General features: G+C 40.7%; 1 protein-coding gene across 1 annotated transcript in view; it reads left to right on the top strand.

Annotated features, from left to right (window-relative positions):
* The first annotated feature begins 4 nt into the window (after window positions 1-4).
* Window positions 5-21,878, top strand: part of ZNF318 (zinc finger protein 318) — a 32,227-nt gene continuing 10,353 nt past the window's right edge. The window contains exons 1-8 of the mRNA XM_039389485.1: window positions 5-500; window positions 5,500-5,645; window positions 10,470-11,103; window positions 12,216-13,640; window positions 16,042-16,141; window positions 16,899-17,185; window positions 20,403-20,606; window positions 21,082-21,181. Coding sequence (XP_039245419.1) covers window positions 147-500; window positions 5,500-5,645; window positions 10,470-11,103; window positions 12,216-13,640; window positions 16,042-16,141; window positions 16,899-17,185; window positions 20,403-20,606; window positions 21,082-21,181 — 3,250 coding nt within the window. The 5' untranslated portion in view covers window positions 5-146. The remainder of the gene's footprint in view (window positions 501-5,499; window positions 5,646-10,469; window positions 11,104-12,215; window positions 13,641-16,041; window positions 16,142-16,898; window positions 17,186-20,402; window positions 20,607-21,081; window positions 21,182-21,878) is intronic.

Raw genomic sequence — 21,878 nt, 5'->3', positions numbered from 1 at the left:
GTCCACAGGTACCGCCCCCGCCCGGCCCGGGCTCCCCCCGCCCCCTCGCCCGGCTCGGGAGCGCGCAGGGCGGCCGCCGGCGGCGCGCACGCCCGGGGGGGGCGGATCGGAGGAGCCGTCCGGACCCCCGGGCCGCCGGCGCCATCATGTACCGCTCCAGCAGCGGCCGCTCCGGCCCCTCGTCCTCGTCCTCCTCCCACCGCCTGAAGGAGGGCGGCTCGTCGGCATCCCGCGTCTCCCGCTTCAGCGCATCGGGGCCGGGCCACGGGCGGCCTCCCCCGCCGCTGCCCGCCGCCGCCTCCGCCTCGCCGCCGCGCTCCGCTTCGCCCCGTCCGCCGTCGCTTCGCCGCCACCGCTCCCCGTCGGGACACCGCGGGCCCTGCCGCCGGTCCCCGTCGCCGCACCGCAGCAGGAGGTTGCCATCGCCGCCGGGAGGAGCGGGGCTTGGCGGGCCCCGGGGCCGCCGGGGCAGCGAACACGGAGACAGCGGCAGCAGCCGGGTAAATAGTGCTGGGGGGTCGCGGTGCGGCTCCTGCCCCCTCTCCCAGGGGGCTGTCAGAGCCCCAGACTTAGCCCGGCGTGATCCTTGCAAAACTGAACCGGCCCCGGGCTCTCCCCGTGTCGAGGGAGAAGGGCGATTTCATCCCTGTTCCTTAGAGAGCCAAATGGAAAATTAAAAAGATAAAAAAATTTCTTTCCATTTTAAGCAGTGTTTGTGCTCTGATTTCCATTGCATTTTTATTTCTGTCTTATCGGCTAGAGCCGTTTTAGATAAAGCTCAGAGATGATGCTGTCTTTTGCTAAGGCAGAGATTGTAACTAGTTACTTACCTCCATTTAACACTTTGGTTTGTGTTAGTGCATAAATATCCTTTAAGTGATGGGAATATAACTTTTTTAATAGGATGTTGAATGAGTACTTTGTGTGAATTCTTCCTGCTGTCACGAATGTACAAAGAGAACTGTTCCTGATTTATATCTTGGAGAGGTATTCTTTGATAGGCACTGCTTTGTAGTTGGGGCTGTGCACAGGGTGTTTCAGTTTTCTCCCTCATTCTTGGCAAAGTCTGATTTGGGCATGTGAAACTGTTTTGGCATCTGAAGTGATGCCATCTTGGATGCAGACACTTTCGTACTAAACCAAAGTGTCAAGCCAGATTTTACTTTTGAGTGACATTCACTCACTTAGCTTTTCTCTTGTTGCTCCTTGGTTCAATGATTGTTTTGTCTGAAAACTGTGAGCTGTGGTATGTAATAGGTTAATTATGCTTTTGTATTGTGCTGAAAGAAGAGATTTTCATAGTGGGGTATTTTAGGCAGTGATTCTGTGGTTACTCAGTCCAGCACATGCACAGTTGGAAAGAACGATCTACTTGCTTTTTCCTCTTACTTTGCAGTATATTGTTCCCTTGTGCTCACACTTGGATTTGTGAAGTTGCAGAGTGAGCTGATTTGAGGAAACGAGTTTGCTGAAAGTCACTCCAACAAAAGTATATTGTGTGCCGATGGGACCCCAAGAGAGAATGACCCTTTCTGATGTTGGTGCATGTTCTTACTGGATTTCTTTGGAGTTGCAGCCATAGAAGAGGTCGCGGCCATAGAAGAGGTTACAAGTGGTTGTAGTGGAGTTGAAATTCAGCTGTTGGTGTTATTTCTTATTGAAAGGTCAGCTGCCCTGAAGAGATGGGAAGATAGTGTGTTTGACAGCAGTTAAGCCAAGCCAGGCTAAAAAAGTTGCCTCTGGCCGTTTGGTTTTATGTGGTATTTCACCCTTATCTCAGTCCTCTAAGTTTCCTGTGGGGTAGCCCTGCAAATGGCATTGCTAGTAAGATCCAGGATGGAAAAAGTAATTTTTTAAAAGGAAATACTTTTTAATGCAATTCATATCATTTGGGGTTGTGGCTTGATGGACAGTTGCATGGTCACAATTGACAGGGTGACAAACTGGGACGTGGGACAGAATTTTCTTAAACTGACTTCACCATCACTCAGTCTCCCATTTCACTGTATCCATGATAGACTGTGAACCTGTGCTGGCTGTAACAAAATTTCCAGTGCTGAATGTGTTGGTGATTCAGACTGGGAGAGATTTGATCTAGGAGTTTTAGGCTAGAAGGCTCCCACTCCCCCTTTAGTGGGGGAAAAAAGCCACGAAAAACATCCACTTTACACAAACATTATTCTTGACAAACATTATTCTTCTAGTGTTATTTTGCACCCTCCTGGCTCAAGTTAAAGCAGTAATCTCAGCAAATTGTTGCAGATTAATGGTATTTTCCTTGCCTATTCTAACTTCAGAGAAGGATCGAAAAATTATTAACCCTAGAAAGTAGACTTCAGCAGGCTAGCTAATGCTGAACTGCTGATCCAAATGGATTTTTTATTGATTTACAAGAATGTCATGCATTTAAGGAAAACCTTTCTCTAGAAAGCAACTCTCACAAAGAGAGGGATTTTGAGACAATTAAATAGAGCTCTTTAACCTATGTTGTGCCGACTCTTGTGTTTGCTAAAGCCCAGTGTAAGTAATTCTTAGAGTGTGTATTGTGCACGCTTTTTCTGTGGAAGCTTTTGTCCCCTAGCAGGTGTTTGACCAACACTTCTTCTTTCAAAATGGTGATATAAAGCATAAAATGCACATACAGGTTTGTTTTACTTTTTAAAAGTACTGTTTACAAAAGTAGCATTAATTAGAGATAAAAGCTAGGATTATGTTGATGTTTTCCAGAGGGTGGAACTAAGTGTGATGGAAACAAAACAGACGGCAGATAGGTTGGGTCATCATGACTGGTTAAAGTTTTAATAAAATCTTTAGGTTTTTATTACTTAAGACCTTCTCTCCTCAGAAGTTTGAGGATGCAAAGTGTTCAAATGTGGAAAGTTACACAAATGTGTTAGTGAGATTTTGGAGCTGTCACTGAAAGGAAATGAATTCAGACAAGCCTGAGGAAGCGGAATTTAAGCTGCAAGAAGGAAAGAGGACTTGCAAGAGGGGAATATATGCGTAATGGTGGAAGATACAATGTATGGAATGAAGACACTGATGGGATAAGGGCATAGGGTTGAAATGCAGGAGATTTGAGTACAAGCTCTGTGTTAATGTCTCTATCCTTCATATGAATTGGAGTATGAAAAGAGCAGCCTTAGAGATTTCTTGCTCCATTTTCTTGCTTCTGTTTTGGGGGATTGTTTGTTTCTGAGATAGCTTGCATGTGTTCCCAGGCTATCAGCATTGTTGCATATTTTCTCATGCATAACTGGGATGCTGACTGCCAGTGGAGCTGTGTACTGCACATATTGGACATTGTAAGTATGGATGGTGTTAGTTTCTTAGTAGCTGGGGAAAACCTTGTGTTGACTGGAAGAACGTGGAGTGACAGCGAAGGTTTGGGGTGAGTATTGAAAAATGTAATGGAGAAGAGGAAGGTCAGGGCTTTACAGTGAGAGATTTTGGTGGACTTTTATTTGTTTTTGCAAGGCTGACACATACTGCTTTTATTTATCCTGGCTTATCTGTGTGCTTGTTGTTTTTATAGTTTCTCTAAGCTTCTTTGCTTTCTTATAAGAAAATTGGCTAAGATTAGAGGATAGGAGCATGTTGGGTCAACAGAGAATGGAGAAATGTTGAGCAGGTATGCAACTTGTTCAGTAATATGGTAGTAGTAACTGTGGTTTAGATGACAGAATAGGAAGGGGGAAAAATGCAGTGCAGTGCGTAGGTAGGAATGACTAGTGGTGGTGTTCAAAGCTCCAAATGCAAAAACCTTTTAAAACTGGAATTTCTCAAACTGGGGGAAAAAAAATTCATGATGTTCAAATATATACTGCTGCAACTGCTCTCTCTGGGCAACCTGTACGGCAGGTACAGGTACATTGCCTATTGCCTATGCCCAGTCATAGGCAATCCTAATATCCGTAACTTTCTCAATGTAAACTACTTCTTTCTTTTACCCAGAGTTTGTTCTTAGATGTAATCATCACTTCTCTCTCTTCAGTGGAGATGGTTGTCATCTATGCGCTCAACTTGCTAAAAGTCTTGATGACAAGAAGATGCTCTCGAAGATAGTTGCTTCTTGAGGCAGCCCTCAAAATTTGGTGTTATAATGGGCACAAGTGAACCTTCAGAGTGTGTTTGTGTGAGACACATGCACCTTGTATATGTTGTATCTCAGCCAGGCGGTTGCAGGATCAGGCTGTGCTGTCCAATACAGTTATCTTAAAAAGTAATTAAAATGTATTCTGATAAGTGCTGGGATTCAGATTAATAGAACAAAACAATAATCACTAATATGTTATCTTTGAATAACATTATGCGCACAATGGATTCTAGTGCAGATTTGTACTGCGAGTGAATTTTGTTCAGGCAAATGTGTGAGGGAATTCCTTTGCTTTCTTGTTGGAGACTACGTCCTGTTCTTTTACTCTCTTGGAGGATTCAGCTGAATCTGCTGCATGTCCTCGGGATGGATGCAGACAATATAGTGCACCTGCTGCTTGCTACTGCAGTTTTCTGCATGAAAGCAATATGCAGTGCATGACTGGTTTAGCAGAACTGAAGCTGGTGCATTGCTTCATGTTAAGCAGAATCTAAATCATGTTGGTTTAAAAAAGCAAATCATGTATCTCTGTCTTCAGGCAGTGTCATCCGTTTCTTATGAAACTCTCATTACTTTGATCATTCCTATATTCTAGTGCCATATTGTGGAATAATGTGAGGTGTAACTAGTTAAGCAAAACTTACCAGTAATGACATTTTGCGTACTGCGAATGCGTCCAGTGGAAGGTTGGTGCAGAGGCAATTAGCTCAGGCCTTCTCTGCCTTAGATTTTTCAAAGGCATCTTTACTTAGCGCTGGTTTGTCTCTACCAATAATAAATAATGGTAATGAAAATTCTGGTATAGAAGGTGTTTCTAGTGTCACTGGTGTTTTAGTATTATGTTGGGCTTATCTGTCGAAAGGAGCATGAGGTGAGAAAAACTGTTGAAACCATCACTGCTAGGAAAATCTTTGTTTACACTGGTTTATACTTTGGTTCATGTCGTTACTAAAGTTGGAAAGGTCCAGAAATACAGATACTTTTATTAAGAAATTCCTGGCAATGTTTTTTATTCCATGTTTATTTAGCTGCTGCTTCTCTACAAAGAAAGGAGGACAGCAGCAAATCTGGGACTTTGTGGACTTCTCTCTGTTTTTATGCCTTCTGAAATGGTGCTTTATGAAATGTATTTTTAGTTGAAAATTTCTCTTCTAGATACTTTAAATATGGAGCATGTTACAAGCAGCTGGGATGAGAAATTAAATGCAGTCAATGCCCTCCATTTCTTTAGTAACTAAAGACAATGGAAATATTTGGGACAGTTGTTTTTCTAGTTTGATTTTTTTTAATTGATCCATCCACCCCAGGTCTCACTTATTAAGCAGAGCAGAGTCACTTGCCTTTCTGTAGCTGAGATTAAAATTCCCTGATTGATGGGCTTGCACTCTTTCTTCAATTTACAGAGACGTTCACCGAGTCTCCGCTCTGAGTCTTCACTGGAACACAGTTTGTGGATTACTGTTGGTAATGACCGGTATTGCATTGGCACACCGGAGCGGAGGAGGCTGCCTGATAGACTGGGCTCACCAATTGATAACCTGAGTGACAGGTATGGTCCTCCGCAGATGGGCATTCATTTGAGTGGGTGAAACAGCGGGGGAGTGGCTCTACTGGCCCAAACATCTAATTAGCCCAGGGAATGCCTAGGGAATGACGGTAGGCATGTAGTGATGCTTCCTGGGAGTACTCCCGCAGCCTCTGGCAAGTTGTGGTGCAGGGAATTCCTGAACAAAAATCTCTGCCTGTGTTCATAGTAACTAAACGGATATTTCTTCTCTAATTTTTGTCAGCTGCATCTAAACCCCATAAAAACTAGACATGCACAGTGTGTATTGCAGGAGGGAAGGTGACATTCCACCCTTAGGTGCTTCCTTCCCCTTAAGAGGTTGGGTGTCACAGGGAGACACTACGTTTGATATTTCACTGCTTCAGCCACCTTCTTCTGTTTCTTACAAAACTACCTAGTCCTTACTGAAAGGAAGGTTGTTTAATATAAGGATAGTGTAAAGCTTCAACTTGCTCATTTATTGGGAGGAATCATCTGCTTACCTAATTTTTGAGACTAGTCTATAAAAAAGCTCTAGAGCAGCTTGAAGAAGATTGTTATTTTAATTTTAAAAACCCTGCAGAAGAGAAGTGAATGTAGTCAGACAGTCTCATACATAATAAAATAAGTGTTAGAATTCTTAGGGTCCCTTGATTGAAATTGGAGAGAAACAATTAATGAAGAGACTTCTTTTGTGTTAAAAGTACTGCTGTGAACAGTGAAGTATAAATATTAGTAGATATTGTTTGGAAATTTTTGCCTCCAATAGGAGAAGGGGTATAATCTGGCAAAAGAAATAAAATCAGAAAACTTTGTGCAAATAAAATAGTTCTCTTCGTCTTGAATTGTGAAGCTACAGATGGCATGGTTTGTGCCCCAGAGCACATTTGCAGTTTCAGGTCAGGGATAAGCATCCCAGCGCAAAAAAACCAACTATCACTTTCATTTCTGATGCAAATATCACCAACTGTTAAAAAAAAAAAAACAAAAACAAAACGAAACAAAGAGAGAGAGGGAAGTGACCAGAATAAGTGAATTTCCTGTCTTTCTCAGGTGTAAAGTTAAGTTTCAGCAGGTGTAGAAAACCAAATGAGAGCTTAGTTTTCAGTACTGCACTTTTATGCCTTTACCTCAGTTCTCCTGGGTTCAGTGTTCAATTTGTAAATCCCCTGTGCAGTCTGCAATCTTCTGAATGAAATGAGTGTGTATGCCCAGGGAGAATACTGTGATTGGAAGGAGAAGGAACTGGTATATAGTGTAGGAGAACTGACACTTCTGTGACAAATTAAGAACGTTTGGGGGTGAGGGGTGATGGTGTTTGTCCCATTGCTTCCTTTTCTCAGGTGAGGTTTTATATTTAACCTGTTTTGTGGTGCATAGTTAGAAGTAACATCAGATATAGTGGAGTTTATTTTAATGTAAGAGTAAAAGTCACAAAGAACTTTGACTTTATCTGTGTTACAGAGCCCATAGATGTAAAAAAAATGGTCAGAATAAACTCCAGAGAAGGTATAAAAGTGACAGATGAATCAGAATGAGAATAAGAGAAAGCGAGACCATGTAGACTTTAATTTTTAAGTGACTTCCTATGTATTTGTAGTGTAAGTATGCAAGAACTTCATGTTGTTACATTTCCTTTCTTTTCTGTCTAATCTGTCTGTGCTGCCTGCACTTGTCTGAGTGATACCCTTTGTCCAGCAGCTTAAAGTGTGTGACAATCTAGTCATCTGTTAGCTTTTCCTAAATCATATAGGTACTGCTTCTGAATTTCAAATTTCCTCACTGCTAGCCATTTTGGTTGTTTTCAAGAGACACTTGGTATTGGGTTAAATACACTGCTTATCAAGTATTTTTCATCATGTATTTTTTCCCCCTCTGAGAGGCTGCCCTGGTACCGGGACACTGACTTTATATCTGTCACTGGTTTTAAAGTGGTCCTTATTGTGAATCATCATTGGATTTAATACTGGTCATATCACATTCTTACTTGGCATGTGGTACATTCTCATTCTAATAAAAAATAATTCTGAATTTAGTTATTGTCAGCTATTTTTGCTAGCTACTCAGAGATTTCAAGCAATCACTTTGACAAATTATTCTCCATAAGTTATAGGGCCTTGGGATGGTAGAGAGGTTCATTAGGCTATAAAGCAAATAAAATACCAAAGAATGGAAATCAGGGATGCTTTTAGAGTCTCCTGCAGCAGCGGATTTTCAGGATGCCTCAGGTGAGTTTCTTAGAGTGTGTGTTCACATACAGGTCCATTCTAGAATATCTGTAAGAACTTGTCCCAAGTTTCTAGGGCAGCTGGCCTCCTGCACATGTCTGTGTAGGCATCCTGAATGCTGCTGGCCTGTGTCTTCAAGGTCATCTGAGCAGCTTCAGTCTTCTACTTCAACAGATTAGTATTTTTTTGTCTTCCAGAATCTCAGTTTATCAAAGTGAAGAATAAATCTTATCCCTCTCCCTGTCTTCCACTTCTCCCACTCTCAGTATTTTTAAGACATTCTACTACTGTCTGAGCTGGCATAAGCTACACAGAGCATCCCACTAATTCTTTCACCTGAGGTTAATACAAAAGATAGACTATATGCCTGCAGACACTTGGTCTGCATTAAGCTGTGTTCTAAAATAGCATTTTTTGAGCATAATGTCAAAAGTAGCAGTTGGCTTGAGTGTGAACAGCTCATCTAATTTCCTATTTAAAGACTATGTTAAAATGGAGTCCTGTTGGTTGCTGACAGCAAAATACCATTATTTATTTCTGTGAATAATACCATTATTTATTTCTATTTATGTGAATAAATATGCCAAAACATAAATTACCTTACACTAGTTATAGTTCTCTGAGGCATCATGTCTGTGTAGCCTGTAGTCTGTTTTCTTTCTCTGAAACTGTAATTCCAGTAATTCATGGATTTTGGTGAAAGAATTGGGATGGTCACAGTGGTACCACTTTGTATCCTGTCTCAAGGATGCAATAGCCAGTAGTGGACATTACTGGCTGAAAGTATCCAAACCAATTAAGTGACATACCATAGTTCCTGTAGGACAAGTAATCCTTTTCCTCATACCTGTATTTAATATTTGGGGTTTAAACTTGCATCTTAGCTGTTCAGAGCATATTTGGAACATCTTTCTAGTTGTAAATATAGTAGGTTTGCTGTTCCTTTCTTTCCAAAGTATGATTAAATACTCCTTCTGCTTTGTCACTGCAGTCAGAGTATTTGAATTGTAGGTGACAGTTGCCAGGCACACATTTAAGTAATTTTATTGGCACAATAATTAGCTAAAGGTGTATGGTGAAATACATCTGCTACTCCACCAGGTTTGTTCATGCGGCTTGTATAGGTTTAGCAGACTCTCAGAAAAGGTGACAGTGGAAATAGACATACCTTTATGTAGGTTGTGAACAACATTTAAGTATGAAATTTAATTTTAGCTACTTTTTAGATATTTTTTGTGCTTTTGAAGGAGGTGAATATGGGTAGTTTGCTGGAAACTGGAAAGCTATTATCTAATATGGTGGGTAGATGTGTACGCCAATTTTGCTTTATAAGATGTGTTGGACTCAAAAAGTATCTAATAAATGCTTTGCAGTGATGCAGGTTAGAGATGAAGTGAAATTTTGTGTTGATTTTGTTCTTAAATATGCATGTATAAACTATAAAAATACTGAAGAAAAAAATCTTGTCTGTGCATATCTGTTACTCCTTAGTCTGATTTAAAAACTGGGGCCGTAATTTGTCTGCAGATTTTTTTGAAGGTGTCTTCTGGCATGACTTGATTTGTCTCTCTCAGATCTATGGGAGGACCCTTCTGAGTAGGAGGAGGTGATCTTTGAGGATTCAGGCCATCATACATAGTTTGTCTCAAGTGGATATCTTGATCACTCAGGGGAAGCATTTTCTGTCCCATTGTTTTCACTTAAGGAGCTCATTTTCTTCCCATTCTTGGAGGATCTTGCTGGATTTTGAAATATGAATGAGTAAAATTAGCCAGCAGCTGGTAAATTTAAAGTGGTTTGGTTTGTTTCTGCCTGCTCTAAAGAAGTCCCAGAGAAGTTTTTAGGGGTGGAGAAAAAGACCTTAGTTAAAACAGTACCCCTAATTGGAGGTGTGTGTAGGAATTGGTCCAAAAGAAAATACTCCCAGAGAAGAAGCTGCTTACTCTAGTGTTGTGCCAGTTGCATGTCCACTGTGTGTAATAATGCAGGGCCTGGCACAAAGGAATGATACTGTAACACTTATTCTCCCTTGTTCATAAATATCAGAAACTGTGCTTCTTTTTGGTTATAGCCATTAATGTGATTAGTGACAGTCCTGTCTACAGATCTGTTGTAAGAGAAAATGTAGCTAGAATTTGTGGTCCTTGTCCACAGCTGAAGATAAAAGGAGGATCTGGCTGCACTTGCCAATGTGAAACTGAATTATATCTTGAATAATTCATATGAAATCTGACCTTGGCATCCTGCTGGGAAAAGTGAGAAAAGGGATTATGGTCTGAAATATGATAGTAAGTTTTTTTTAAAAAATGTGTAGTCTTTCACATTCACAGAAGTAAATCCATCCTATCAATTTTTCAAGGCTCTTATTCTGCAGTATGAGTTGAATTGTTCATGCCACTGTGTTTGCAGGTGAACAGTACCGTTAAAAATAAGTCTCCCTCTCTACCTTGCCTTTTACATACATGCAGTGTTGGTTCTGTTTAGTGATGGAGATGTTATTCTGAAAGCAATTTGGAAATTTCTTATCCTTGAGTAGGAGTAAGGCTTAATTGACTCTTGGTTGAAGTCCTTATGTTTATTCTGTGCTTATCTTCCACAGGGATGATATGGCTGATGGTCCAATATTCACTAGAGGCCTCACATGTCCTCGAGGCCTTGAGAGATACCCATCGCATGAAGATCAACCCTCAAGTCCCTTCGTTGTGAGGCATGATGAAGACTACCGCAGCCGAGATGTCTTCCTCCACCGTTCAGATTACAGTCCACATTATGGCCGTCGAGAAGAGCTGCCTCGTGGATCTGACAGAGATGGTGACAAACTGAGGAGATCTCCCTACCCACTGAGGCCAGAAGACAGGGGGCGAGAAATAAAGCGTCCACGGTACGAAAAGGATGAGAAGATGCATGGTGTGAGTGGAGAGCATCAGGGTTTCTCATCAGGAACACGGAACTATCGCAGACGAAGCCGCAGCCATAGTAGAAGCCTGAGCCCATCATACCTGAATGAAGAATTCCGAGAGCTTGACCGGGCAAGGAGGAAAAGAGAAGAAGAAGAGCGTAGCAGAAACGTGAATCATGATGTTTCAGGCAGTGGCTATGTGATCCCTGGCTTGACTAACACACTACAGACTTCTGAGCCTCGGTATACGTACAGGCCTGAAGAAATCCCACCCATGCCCAAAAAATCCATTTTGAAGAAACGAGTGGAGATGGAAGTAGAGTCTTCTATTCAGGTTTGGTCTCTGTCTGTCTGTCTATATGTTTCTACTTTCCAAAACAGTTACTTTATGATACAGAATGTTAGTTTGATTTCCAAAACAGAAATCTTTACATTTTCCTGTCTTTAAGAGGACAGTTGTCTTTTTGCAGACCTATACAAGTTAGAATTGCATTAGAAACTTTAATGGTGAAGGCATTTAATCAAGAATCATATATATATAATCTGAGGCAGAATAAAATGTCTTTGTGGAAATTCAACCCAGGATGCTGAGATCTGGGCTAGCTTTTATAGAAAAGCTGACACTCCTAGTACCACAGGCAGTCAGGACATTGATCGGAGCTCTTTGTCTGTCACAGTGTCTCTTTCTTGTTTCGTTATAGACTTAGAGAACTGCCTAATGCATCCCCAGTACCTCTGTCTGAGAACATCTTTGGAGTTTCCTTTTTTTTTCCCCTTTGGACTGCAGGGCTGGGATCAATCCTACTTAATTTATACCCAACCAATACCAATTGAGTCTCAAAATTAGAACAATGGAAAGATAAGTGGCTGTGACCACTGTGATAAATTAACTTTTCTAGTGTTTTAACGCATCATTTTGATTTGCCCGTTGTACTGATCAGTGTTGGTTTGACAGTGACATGTTTATCTCAGGAGTGTTCCAATCCTGAGGATCCCATTCCATGCCTATTATTGGAAACGCTATTTACATGCCATTGATTGTGAATATTTGAAGAAGACTGGGAATAACCCCAGTGCAGTTGTTTTTAACGGTATTAAGGTGTTGAAAGCCTGTTCCACTGTGACTAAACTCAAAGCGTATCCAAAATTATGTTACAGGGTTTCAATTTAAAAGTTAAAAGTTTTTTGATTGCAAAAAATTTCTGAAATTAAATTGTGATTTTGTGTGTTCTCTGAGATAAGCATTGGACATGTCCTTACAGAATCATCAGGCAACTTGTTTTGTAATCTTCTGTTTGTGTTCTCTTGGAACCGTATATTGTCTTTTCTAACTCTTTTATTCAGCTTGAACTCAAGGAGAAATTAACATGTTCCTTTGTTTGTTCTGTGAGGTGCGTAATCGCCTCAGAAGGCCTTGAGGTAATCAGTACCTTCTCTCTCTTTCAGCCTGAGAGCTTTTCAAGCAGTCCAGCTCCCAGCAAGGATCTTCCTCTTCTTTCTAGTCAGTCATCTTTGCCCCAGAGCAACAACGTGGCTCCTTTTGCCTCTGAAGTGGAGAACTTTCTCAAACGGTTTAACAAAGACTCTCTTGTGGAGTCTGCAAACAAGGAGTTGTGTGAAGGTTTATATGAGTGGAGCCCACTTTCCGGGCCTCCCAAAGACACTTTCACATTTGAAGAGAAGTTTGGAAGCTTCTTAAGTCACAAAGAAAAGGTAGAAGCCAGATCAGAGCCCACTGATCGCCATACTGACTTCCTGCTACCTCACGAGAGGGCCAGTCAGGATGGCAGTGGTTTCTCCCGAATTCTGGGCATGATGGCTGATTCTGTCAGTGCTCAGGAGAAGAGAAGGCGTAGCTTTCCTGACATTGAGGATGAAGAGAAATTTCTTTATGGTGATGAAGATGAGGAGACCAAAGTTGAATCTCTCCCTGTTCAGAAGCCCCCAGTGAGTTGTGGCAATGAGATTATAGTCCAGAAAATGAGCCCACCTCCTTCTCCTGCTCCAGCTGTCAAACTGGATGCTTTAGAAGAGCCAAATGCAGAGTATGCAAAGATCCACGACTTACTCAAAACCATTGGGCTTGACATTGGTGTTGCTGAAATTGGAAAACTGGCTGTCCGTACCCAGGAACGCCTTCATGGCAAAAAATTGGCATCTCGTTCTCCAGATCGGCGCTCTTCAGACAGTCGCAGACTGGACCCCTGGGACTTGCGGCGCAGCCGGAGTGACACTCGTTCTCCTGAGTCGGGCCAGCAGCGTTCAGCATCACCTCCAGTCTCTTTTCAGCAGTCCAAAGATGTGTCCTCTCTTCAGAAATCAGAATATACTAAGAACAAGCCAGTGGGACAGGATATACCTCCATGTGCACCAGAACAGCCTCTTCCTTCTGTCTCTCTCATTCCCTCAGTTCCACCAACTCCTCCTAGTTTGCCGCCTACACCTACTTCTGTTTCCCAATACCAAATTCCCACCTATTCCCACTACACTCCCACTCAAATGCCCCAAAACTATCCACCTCCCACAATGGCTCCTCCAGGATACGATGCATATGGGCATTATATGGCGTATGCAGCTCCTGGCTGGCCCATGTACCCCCCTGCCCAGCAGCCTAATCCTACGCTGCCAGAAGCTCATGGTCTTCTTACGATGGCCATGTCAGCGAACCCCACGCGTCCCAATCTCCGGGTGATTGAGACAGTCTCCTTGGGAAAGGATGTCCCTGATGTAAAAAGAGACGGTTCTGTGCTCGTTCAAGTCCCTACTACTCCTTCTCATTCCAAAGCGCCCCTTCGTCTGTCTTCACACCCTCTCAAAAATACCACAGAAAGGATGTCGGATGAAAAAAATCGGGCAGCTCAAAAGCAGAAGGTATGCTACATATTCTAACACATCAAAATGTGTTGCACTGCATGATGGGTGGGGTGGAAGCTTTTCCTCTTCAGGTGCACCCTTTCTTTTTTTCGTGAGTGGCTCCAGTTTAAAAACAGTTTGACTAAATTTACTTTTGTTAAAGATTTCTAAGCATTTGTCTGTATTAATCTGTGACAATTTAAAAAATGTATTTTAAATCCCTTGAAGTTGTATGCCGTGGCTATGGCAGAACAGATGAAATCAAACATGAAGTTTCTTGAACCAGCCAAAATCCTGCAGAGAAATTACATGGTGGCCACAGCTTGGCTTTATTCTCTGAGCTTTAGATATTGAAATACCTGAAGATATTTAGAGATATATAAATACCTGAAGAGATGGTGAAAAGAAAATGAAACTGGGCTTTTTCCACTTATGTCCAGTGTCAAGACAAGAGGCAATAGGCACAAACTGAAACATAGGAGGCTTCATCTGAACATGGTACATCATACCATGGTTATACCTATATTAGACATTTTTAAATACATACTAAAAGATATCATAATTCACCATGACATACAGTTTTCACTCTACATTTATATTAATTCTTACAAAAATCACAAAATGAGAAGAACTTAAGGGAAACTGTTCTTTATTTGGAGCATCTGACACCAGTTCAGCTTATGGGTATTAATGTTTTTATGTTCTTGTTACCTTGGTTTGTACAACAATTAGAGAGTAGTGGGACAGAACGTATTTTAAAATAGGAAACTGTAGTTACATAACTGTAAAAGAACTGCAAGATTCCCAGAAGTTGTTTGTGTTTTCAAACTGATATCCACTCAGTCTTAGTGGTTAAAATAAGGGCATAGAATGATTTGGGTTGGAGAGTACCTTTAAAGATCATTGAGTTCCAACCCCCTACCATGGGCAGGGACACCTTCCAGTAGACCAGGTCGCTCAAAGCCCCATCCAGTCTGGCTTTGAACACAGGGATGGAGAGTCCACAACCTCTCTGGGCAATGTGTTCTGGTGCCTCACCACCCTCATTCTAAAAAAAAATCTTCCTTATATCTAGTTTTAATCTACCCTCCTTTAGTTTAAAACTGTTGGCACTTGTCCTGTCAGTACAGGCCTTGGTAAAATAGCTGTCCTCATCTTTTTTCCAAGCCCTCTTTAAGTATTGAAAGGCTGCGGTAAGGTCTTCCCAGAGCCTTCTCTTCACTTAAACAAAGTGCTACATCAGCAAATAAGTGAGCTTTTACTGCTTGCAGGAATAATTTCTTCAGCTGAAATTTTGTACTTAATGAAACTCGGTACTTTTGGAAGAGCTCTGTTGGCTAAAGATGTGTGGTTTTCTACTGCTCTGATACACCCTAGTAGCTCATCTGTGCATCTTGGTAGAACTTCTAGGACTTTGTCTGCACTACAGACATCTTTGACTTGGGCTTAGTGCACTGTTTTTTTGGTGCACTGTGGCTTGCAGTATAAAAACTTGCATGCTCCAGTTGATGCCCCCATGCTGCAGAAAACCCATAATGAGAGAATGGTGTTTTGGGGATAAAAAAGAATAGCACACAAAAGCTTACTGTGTTTAAGATGTGGCCTAGCTGTGTTGGTAGAACTACTTTCAGGGCTTACTCCAGGAAGGATCCTGCCAACATTTACATTGCCATAGTAGTAGTGGTTGTCTAGTGAAGTCAAAGCCTTGAGCCACTTGTTGTTTGTTCAAGGGAGGAATAAGTAGTAAATTTTAAGAGCACTGTGAAGGTAAAAATTGGGATTTGTCTCTTGAAAAATGAAGCTGGAAAAGGAATTGAAAGAACTTTTCGGGTTTCATTTTACCATATTACTTTGTTTCCTTCTGTGAGAATCAATGAAAATCAGTGAAACATGGATTTGTGAGCTCCTCATGCCACAGTTTACCTTATTGAGCAAGAAACAAAGTTCATCCTAGTGTTTCATTTCAGACAGTTATGATCAGATTGAAGCAGAAACCTAAACAATAGCTAAAATTGTCCAGAGTCAAAGCAGGAGGCAAGGTGAAGGGCTGTGAAAGCTGATGGAGCATGCTAGCTGTAGAGATCCTACATGAGTTTTGAAGAGCCATCTAGCATTGATCTAGAGAAGATAGTCAGCTGAGCCTCTGCCTTGGGAAGTGGTGCAACAAACAGACCAGTTTTGGGAAATACGCTGCCCAAAAGATAAAAAACTACCTACATAAAGGGCTGAAGCATGACCACACTATATTGTTACCTTCAGATGCATATGAAGAGGTGAATTCATTGTGTTAAAATACTCAAGAATGTTTTGAGAATAGTGAGCAGTGTTCTGTGTCTGGCAAACTGAGGTCTTGCTGCCATTCTTGCAAGACTGATTAACTTGTGTTGGGAAGAGAAGAACATCCCTTCCAATTTTTTAGGTGATAGAAGAGAGAGAAAAACTGAAGAATGATCGAGAAGCACGGCAGAAGAAGCTTTACTATCTCAAGACTGAACTGGACAGGCTTCGTAAACAGCAAGGTAAAGTGCATAACCGCCCTGCAGCCCCTGTATCTTTTTTCCTGATTGGCATGTGTCACAAATCCTGGTGCCTTCCAGGAGAAGTGAAGACCAAAATAATAATAGTCTGTAACAGTAGTTTCATACTCCTAGCAATGCAAAACTCTTGAGAAAGCAGTGACCTAATTACTATATTAAAATTAATTGTGTCAAAATTTGGCTGTTACACTGAAGCAAACAGTTGCTCTTGCATCTTCTTTGGCAGCTTGTTAAGTTGAATTGCACTGTGTGCACTTTAGTGCTTTTTTATAAGAAATGAGAAATAGTAACTGAAGATGTCATCATGCCTTTCACTTTCTCGTGAATCTTACCTGAAGATGGAAAAGTCCTCTCTAGGCAGAACTAAATTTTTGTTTTTAAAACTTGTTTGGTTCTAGTAAACACTAATTTGCCTCACCTGAAAGTGATACTTTCAGGTTAGAATATACAATTTAACTTCTGCTTGTTTTGTCACCCAGGGAAATAGTGATTGTTAAATAGATACTCCTGAGGATTATGGTGCCTCTGTTAGGGTGTATATTAAAGCAGTCCTTTTAGAGGCAGATCATGCAGGTTTAGTAGTGCTGTACCTGAGAGTCACTTCCATCTTTACAACTTTACAGTCAAGATTTAGCTGCAATATTTTATATTAGTATTTTACTTGTTCCTGGAATTGTACAGATCTTAAGTCAATTTTTCTGTTGCATTTCTGACTCTTCAACTTCCTTGACTGGCTCAGGAGAGATGTTGAGGAAAAAACGTCGTGAGAAGGATGGACACAAAGACCCCTTGTTGATTGAGGTGAACAGACTACAAGAGAATATTATGAAGGAGATTGCAGAGCTGCATAAAGAATCTGATGCAGCTGACAAGAAGCAGTCTGAGCTTGACAAAGTAGCACAAATCTTGGGGATTAACGTATTTGAAAAACCCCGGAAACCATCTGTGGAAACTAAAGATTCCTCAGAAAAGAACAGCAAGTCAGAAAATGCAAAAGGTGTGGAGAAAACATCTTCCTCCAACAAGGTAAAGTCTTATGGCTTGTGTCCTAATGATTTTCTCACTAAGAGAAGAGGGAACTGGGGAGACACCTGGTCCCAAACATTTACTGGAGGGTCATTTGATGTCATTTGTTACCACATCTCATACACTGGCTTTGATGGTGATGCAGATGAGAGTCAGTGTATCAGTGTTTATAATTTCCCTTGGAGGTTTGTGCAGTTTAATATCACTTACTGTTTTTGATCTTGGTTTTGCTGAAGCATTGGTTGGATTGAACAGTATCATGAGTGTTTGTAGCTGTTTGGTTTCAATGCCATACCAGGAGGACAGACTTTTCTTTCTGTACAACATTTCTGGCATGGCCTTTCAAGGAGGAGTGCTTGTAGCAGCAAAGCTCTCTGCAAGTTTGGAACATGTTGGTCTTCTCACTGGGTAATGATAGTAACAAATCTCAAGACTTACATATGATTATCAGCTGAACATGATCATTTTGTACATGCTACTTGTTCTCTCTTAAGAAATATCAGTATGCATGATATGATCTCTCTTACACAGTCTGTACTGCTGAGGGCTGGATGTACCAAAACGGCATACCGCATTCCAGAAGATAGATTTTACTTTGGAAGTAGTGTATGATACCAGCATCTGAAAGGTTATGCACATATTCAGAAAATTAATTATCCCGCTTTTCAGATGTTTATTCAAATGCGTAACAGAAATAGCTGATGGGAGATTGTAGATGCATTTTTTGTAGACTTTATATATTTTGTAGACTTTATATATTTTTTGCAGAGAGGAAAATGTTAGTAGGGTATGACTTATAAGAATGACTGAGAGGGCACCTCATCAATGTCTATAAGTATCCAAAGGGAGGGTGCCAAGAGGCTGGAGCCAGGATATGTTCTGTGGTGCCAAGCAATAGGACAAAAAGCAACATACTTGAAATTAATGCCCAGGAAGTTCCACCTGAACATGAAGAGGAAATTCTTTACTGTGCAGGTGACTGAGCACTGGAACAGATTGCCCAGTCTCCCTCACTGGAGATATTTAAGAACCGTCTGGATGCAATCCTGTGCCATGTGCTCTACGATGACCCTGCTGGAGTAGGGAGGTTGGACCAGGTGACCCACTGTGTTCCTTTCCAACCTGACCAATTTTGTGATTCTGTATTTCCTGCAAGGTCACTCAAATCTATGTATCCTGTAAACTTATGATTTATGATGGTCTGGTTTAGAGAACTCTAACTAGATATCTTCCATTTAAAGGCTTGCTTTTGTTTTTGATTTTGTTGTTTCTTGAAATATCACTGAAGTTTACTGTCCACTTACTTTTGCAAATCATTTGCTTCAGTCACCACTTTGTGAAACTAAAGTAGGCAACAATGTCTGTTAAGTTCAACATTGCATCAAGTTATATTGCTTTCTTTTCTTGGGATATGGCATGTGTGAATATACTTTTTATTATTTTCGCTTGCATTGTTTGTATTGTCCAAAACCCATAATGACTTGATCTCCTTTTCATAGTTCCTTATTTTAATGTAGAAAATTCTGAGTTCTGGACAGGAATATTTAACATTTTCAGACATATGTAGGCACATAGGGTTCTGCCTTTAATCTCTAAGATTCACCTTGTAATTCTGATTGTTAACTTTTTTTTCATGAAAAGAAAGGTGGTTCAGGCCTGTTGGCACTGAGATCAGTTGACTCTGCCAACCTAAGGGCAAAAGCATCTGTCTTTCTGCTTATTTGCAAGGTACCTTTTGGTCCCTTGCTGCTGAACCTGTGTCTGTGTGTTGTAGTTCCATAGTCGGTGCAGAAGTGCTAAACAGACAGATCACCCTGTCTGGGCTCTAGATAGCAGCAAATTATAAAAGCATCTTTGAGCTCGGGTAAAGCACAAACTGGAGTTAAGAGTTGGCTGTCACCTATCTGTGTGAGAAGCACTGTCTTTTTAAAGTTCTGATTGAGATAATATTTTTATAGGATATATTGGGTGGGCATATGTCTGTAAATAACATTAACATTGATGCTTCTCAGACATCATGAACAGCCTTCTATGCACTTCTTGCAGATCATAAGTTGGTCTCATTGTTTAAGAGAATGTCAGCTTTTCTGTGTTCTGGCAGACAGAATACGTGCAGATATTCAGTGGGTCACTTGCTACTCTGCTACCAAGAATTAGATTGTATTGGGATATCTGTGGAGTGCATAGAGGCCTAGGTGTCTCTTCATTCCTTGATTTACAATGTATATTGTGTGGGGTGGTGGTAAGGAATTTCAAGTAAGGCAGATGTTATTTAACAATTTTGAATCCACTTAAGTAAATTTGTTCAACACTGATAGTGAATAACTTGGAAATCATGCAACCAACTCAAGTCTGCTAAGTTAACATGCTATTCTTTCTGGACTGCCATGCAGGTTAAAATGATAACATGATGGGCTTTCAGCCATTGAAAATATAACTCAAAACTCAAAATACATCTAGTACTAACGTAATCTAAATTAGCAGGGCTTATTTGTGATCTATTTCAGGGAATGTTGGTTTTTCTACAAGTGTTAGTTTAGTATTAATTTTGGCTAGAGTCCTGAAATGTCTGTGTATCACTGTATGGTGTCTTTCTGTACAGATGTAAGTGCAAACATCACATGTTTAAATCATGAGATCCTTCACTTTATTATGCTTAGGTAATTAACAGAATACCATCTTTCTATTATTACTAAACAGCGAGTCTTCTGGAGAATTCAAGAACACTCAAATAATCCAATAAAGCTGATTGAGTTAAATGCTTTCAGTCAACTAATTTTTACGTCGTTTTCCATTCTGCTTTCATCCAAGCTACTTTTACAGTAACTTCTGAATGCTTTTAAGGGAACCATTTTAGATCTTCTGGGCACTGTTTGGCTAGTACAGTAAATTGGAACTATTCAGATCATTATGTGAAACCAATAAAATGGGAAGGGTGCATGCCATAGGGAATTTGTTCATTTTGGTTCCTTGATTACCTACAACCGTCCAGCATTACATCTGGGAGTCTTATTGGAAACTCTTCACTGCAGCCACGCAGCGTCTTAATCGGCAATACCAGCTCTCTGAAACAGTGGAATTAGCCTGGGCGCTGAAAAGGTGATATATTTTTTTTTTGTGTGTGTGTTTGGCTTCTGCTGGAGGCAGGTTCTGAGTTCTGGAGCATTATGTCTGTCCTGCCTTGTCTTAGAGAAGTGTTTCCTTTTGTTCAATTTAGGAATCAAAAACTACTAATGAAAAATCCAGAGGTAGAAGCCCGAAGCCAGCAGAATCCTCTTCACAGTCCTCCAAACATCCTTTCCAGTTGGCCAATATTTATGAATATTATGATGCAGGGAACCACTGGTGCAAAGACTGCAATACCATCTGCGGGACCATGTTTGACTTTTTCACACACATGCATAATAAGAAACACAGACAGGTATGTTGCAGGCTTCCTTCACTAAGTGCATTTCATGTTGCTATAAATATTAACACTAAAACATACATCACAGAACTACATTTTACAAGAGAACCTGAAGTAGTTATAAAGAACCCAAGAAGTTGCTTATCAAATTCTTTTCCCCTAATATTGGACTTGAGCAGTTGTACAGCTACCAGTGTGTTCCAACTAGTGTAAATGGGGCCTGTGTTCAGTTTTCTCAGGTTTGCCACTTGTGTTTCATATGTTTACCTGTTCTTTGCGATCATTTACATTGTATGCTTTTCACAGGTTATTTTGTCATTGTAACTTGCAAAATGGGAGGGGAAGGAGAGGAAAACTAATTCCTGTAAATATTTGCACATTGATTTTAATGTTCAGTGTTCTAAAAGGATGTTAAAAAGGAAAAAGACAAGTGTACTTGCCTTGCTAATGTAATACATGAGCCTATATACCTCTGTCACTGTGCAAATAGACCCTGGATCCTTACAACAGACCTTGGGCTTCGAAGACCCAGAGTGAGACCAAACAAGACTCCATAAAACGCATCGATAAGATAACGGTTCCTGCCAAAGGTATGTTAGTTTTTATTAACTTGGGTATCATCCCTCTTTGACCTCCAACAGGTTCCAGTTGCTCCGAGTAAGGAATTTCAAACCTTTACCTTGGCATAGGAGCACATATAGATACTGTATTATTAGATAAAAGGCAAATTAATTAATTTCCTGTTTTTTCTTGTGGAAAAGGTCATGAAGAAGGAGTATAGGAAAATATAGTGTGGTGCCTTCTCTTCTCTTTAGAGTTTAGTTTTATATTTTGAATACCACGTGACTTTTTCAGTCTCCACTGTAGTTCTGAAGTGATTTTTGCTAACATGTTAGAATTCAGAGTGTGACCACAAGAGTTTGCCGTGTTTGGGCAGATCTTGTGCAGTACTCCACACAGTCTTGCAAATAGACTCTTCTATTCGGTGCATTTTTAGCAGAGCTTGCCCTGAAAAAGGACTGATGAGTACTTGGTGTAGTGTGGGTACAGAAAATCTGAGAAAGTCATATGGGAGGAGCTGTAAGGGGTTTGAAAATTAATGCAAGATTTAAAATCTGAATGTCTAGTGATCAATCTGCCAGTGATCAATCTCATTTTAATTATCTGTTGGGTACTTGTAGTAGTGCCTACTAAAGAAGAATGTGCAGCGTGTTAGATAACTGTAGCTGATTCTGTAGGCATAAGTCTTGCTGAACTTCAAAGAAAATACTCATATTCTCTTTATAA

The sequence above is a fragment of the Pipra filicauda genome, unplaced genomic scaffold, assembly GCF_003945595.2.
Source record: "Pipra filicauda isolate LSUMZ 115617 unplaced genomic scaffold, ASM394559v2 scaffold72_size3293161_pilon, whole genome shotgun sequence".
Lineage (NCBI taxonomy): Eukaryota > Metazoa > Chordata > Aves > Passeriformes > Pipridae > Pipra > Pipra filicauda.
Note: the sequence above shows the minus strand (reverse complement) of the source record. Positions and strands in the feature narration are given on the sequence as shown.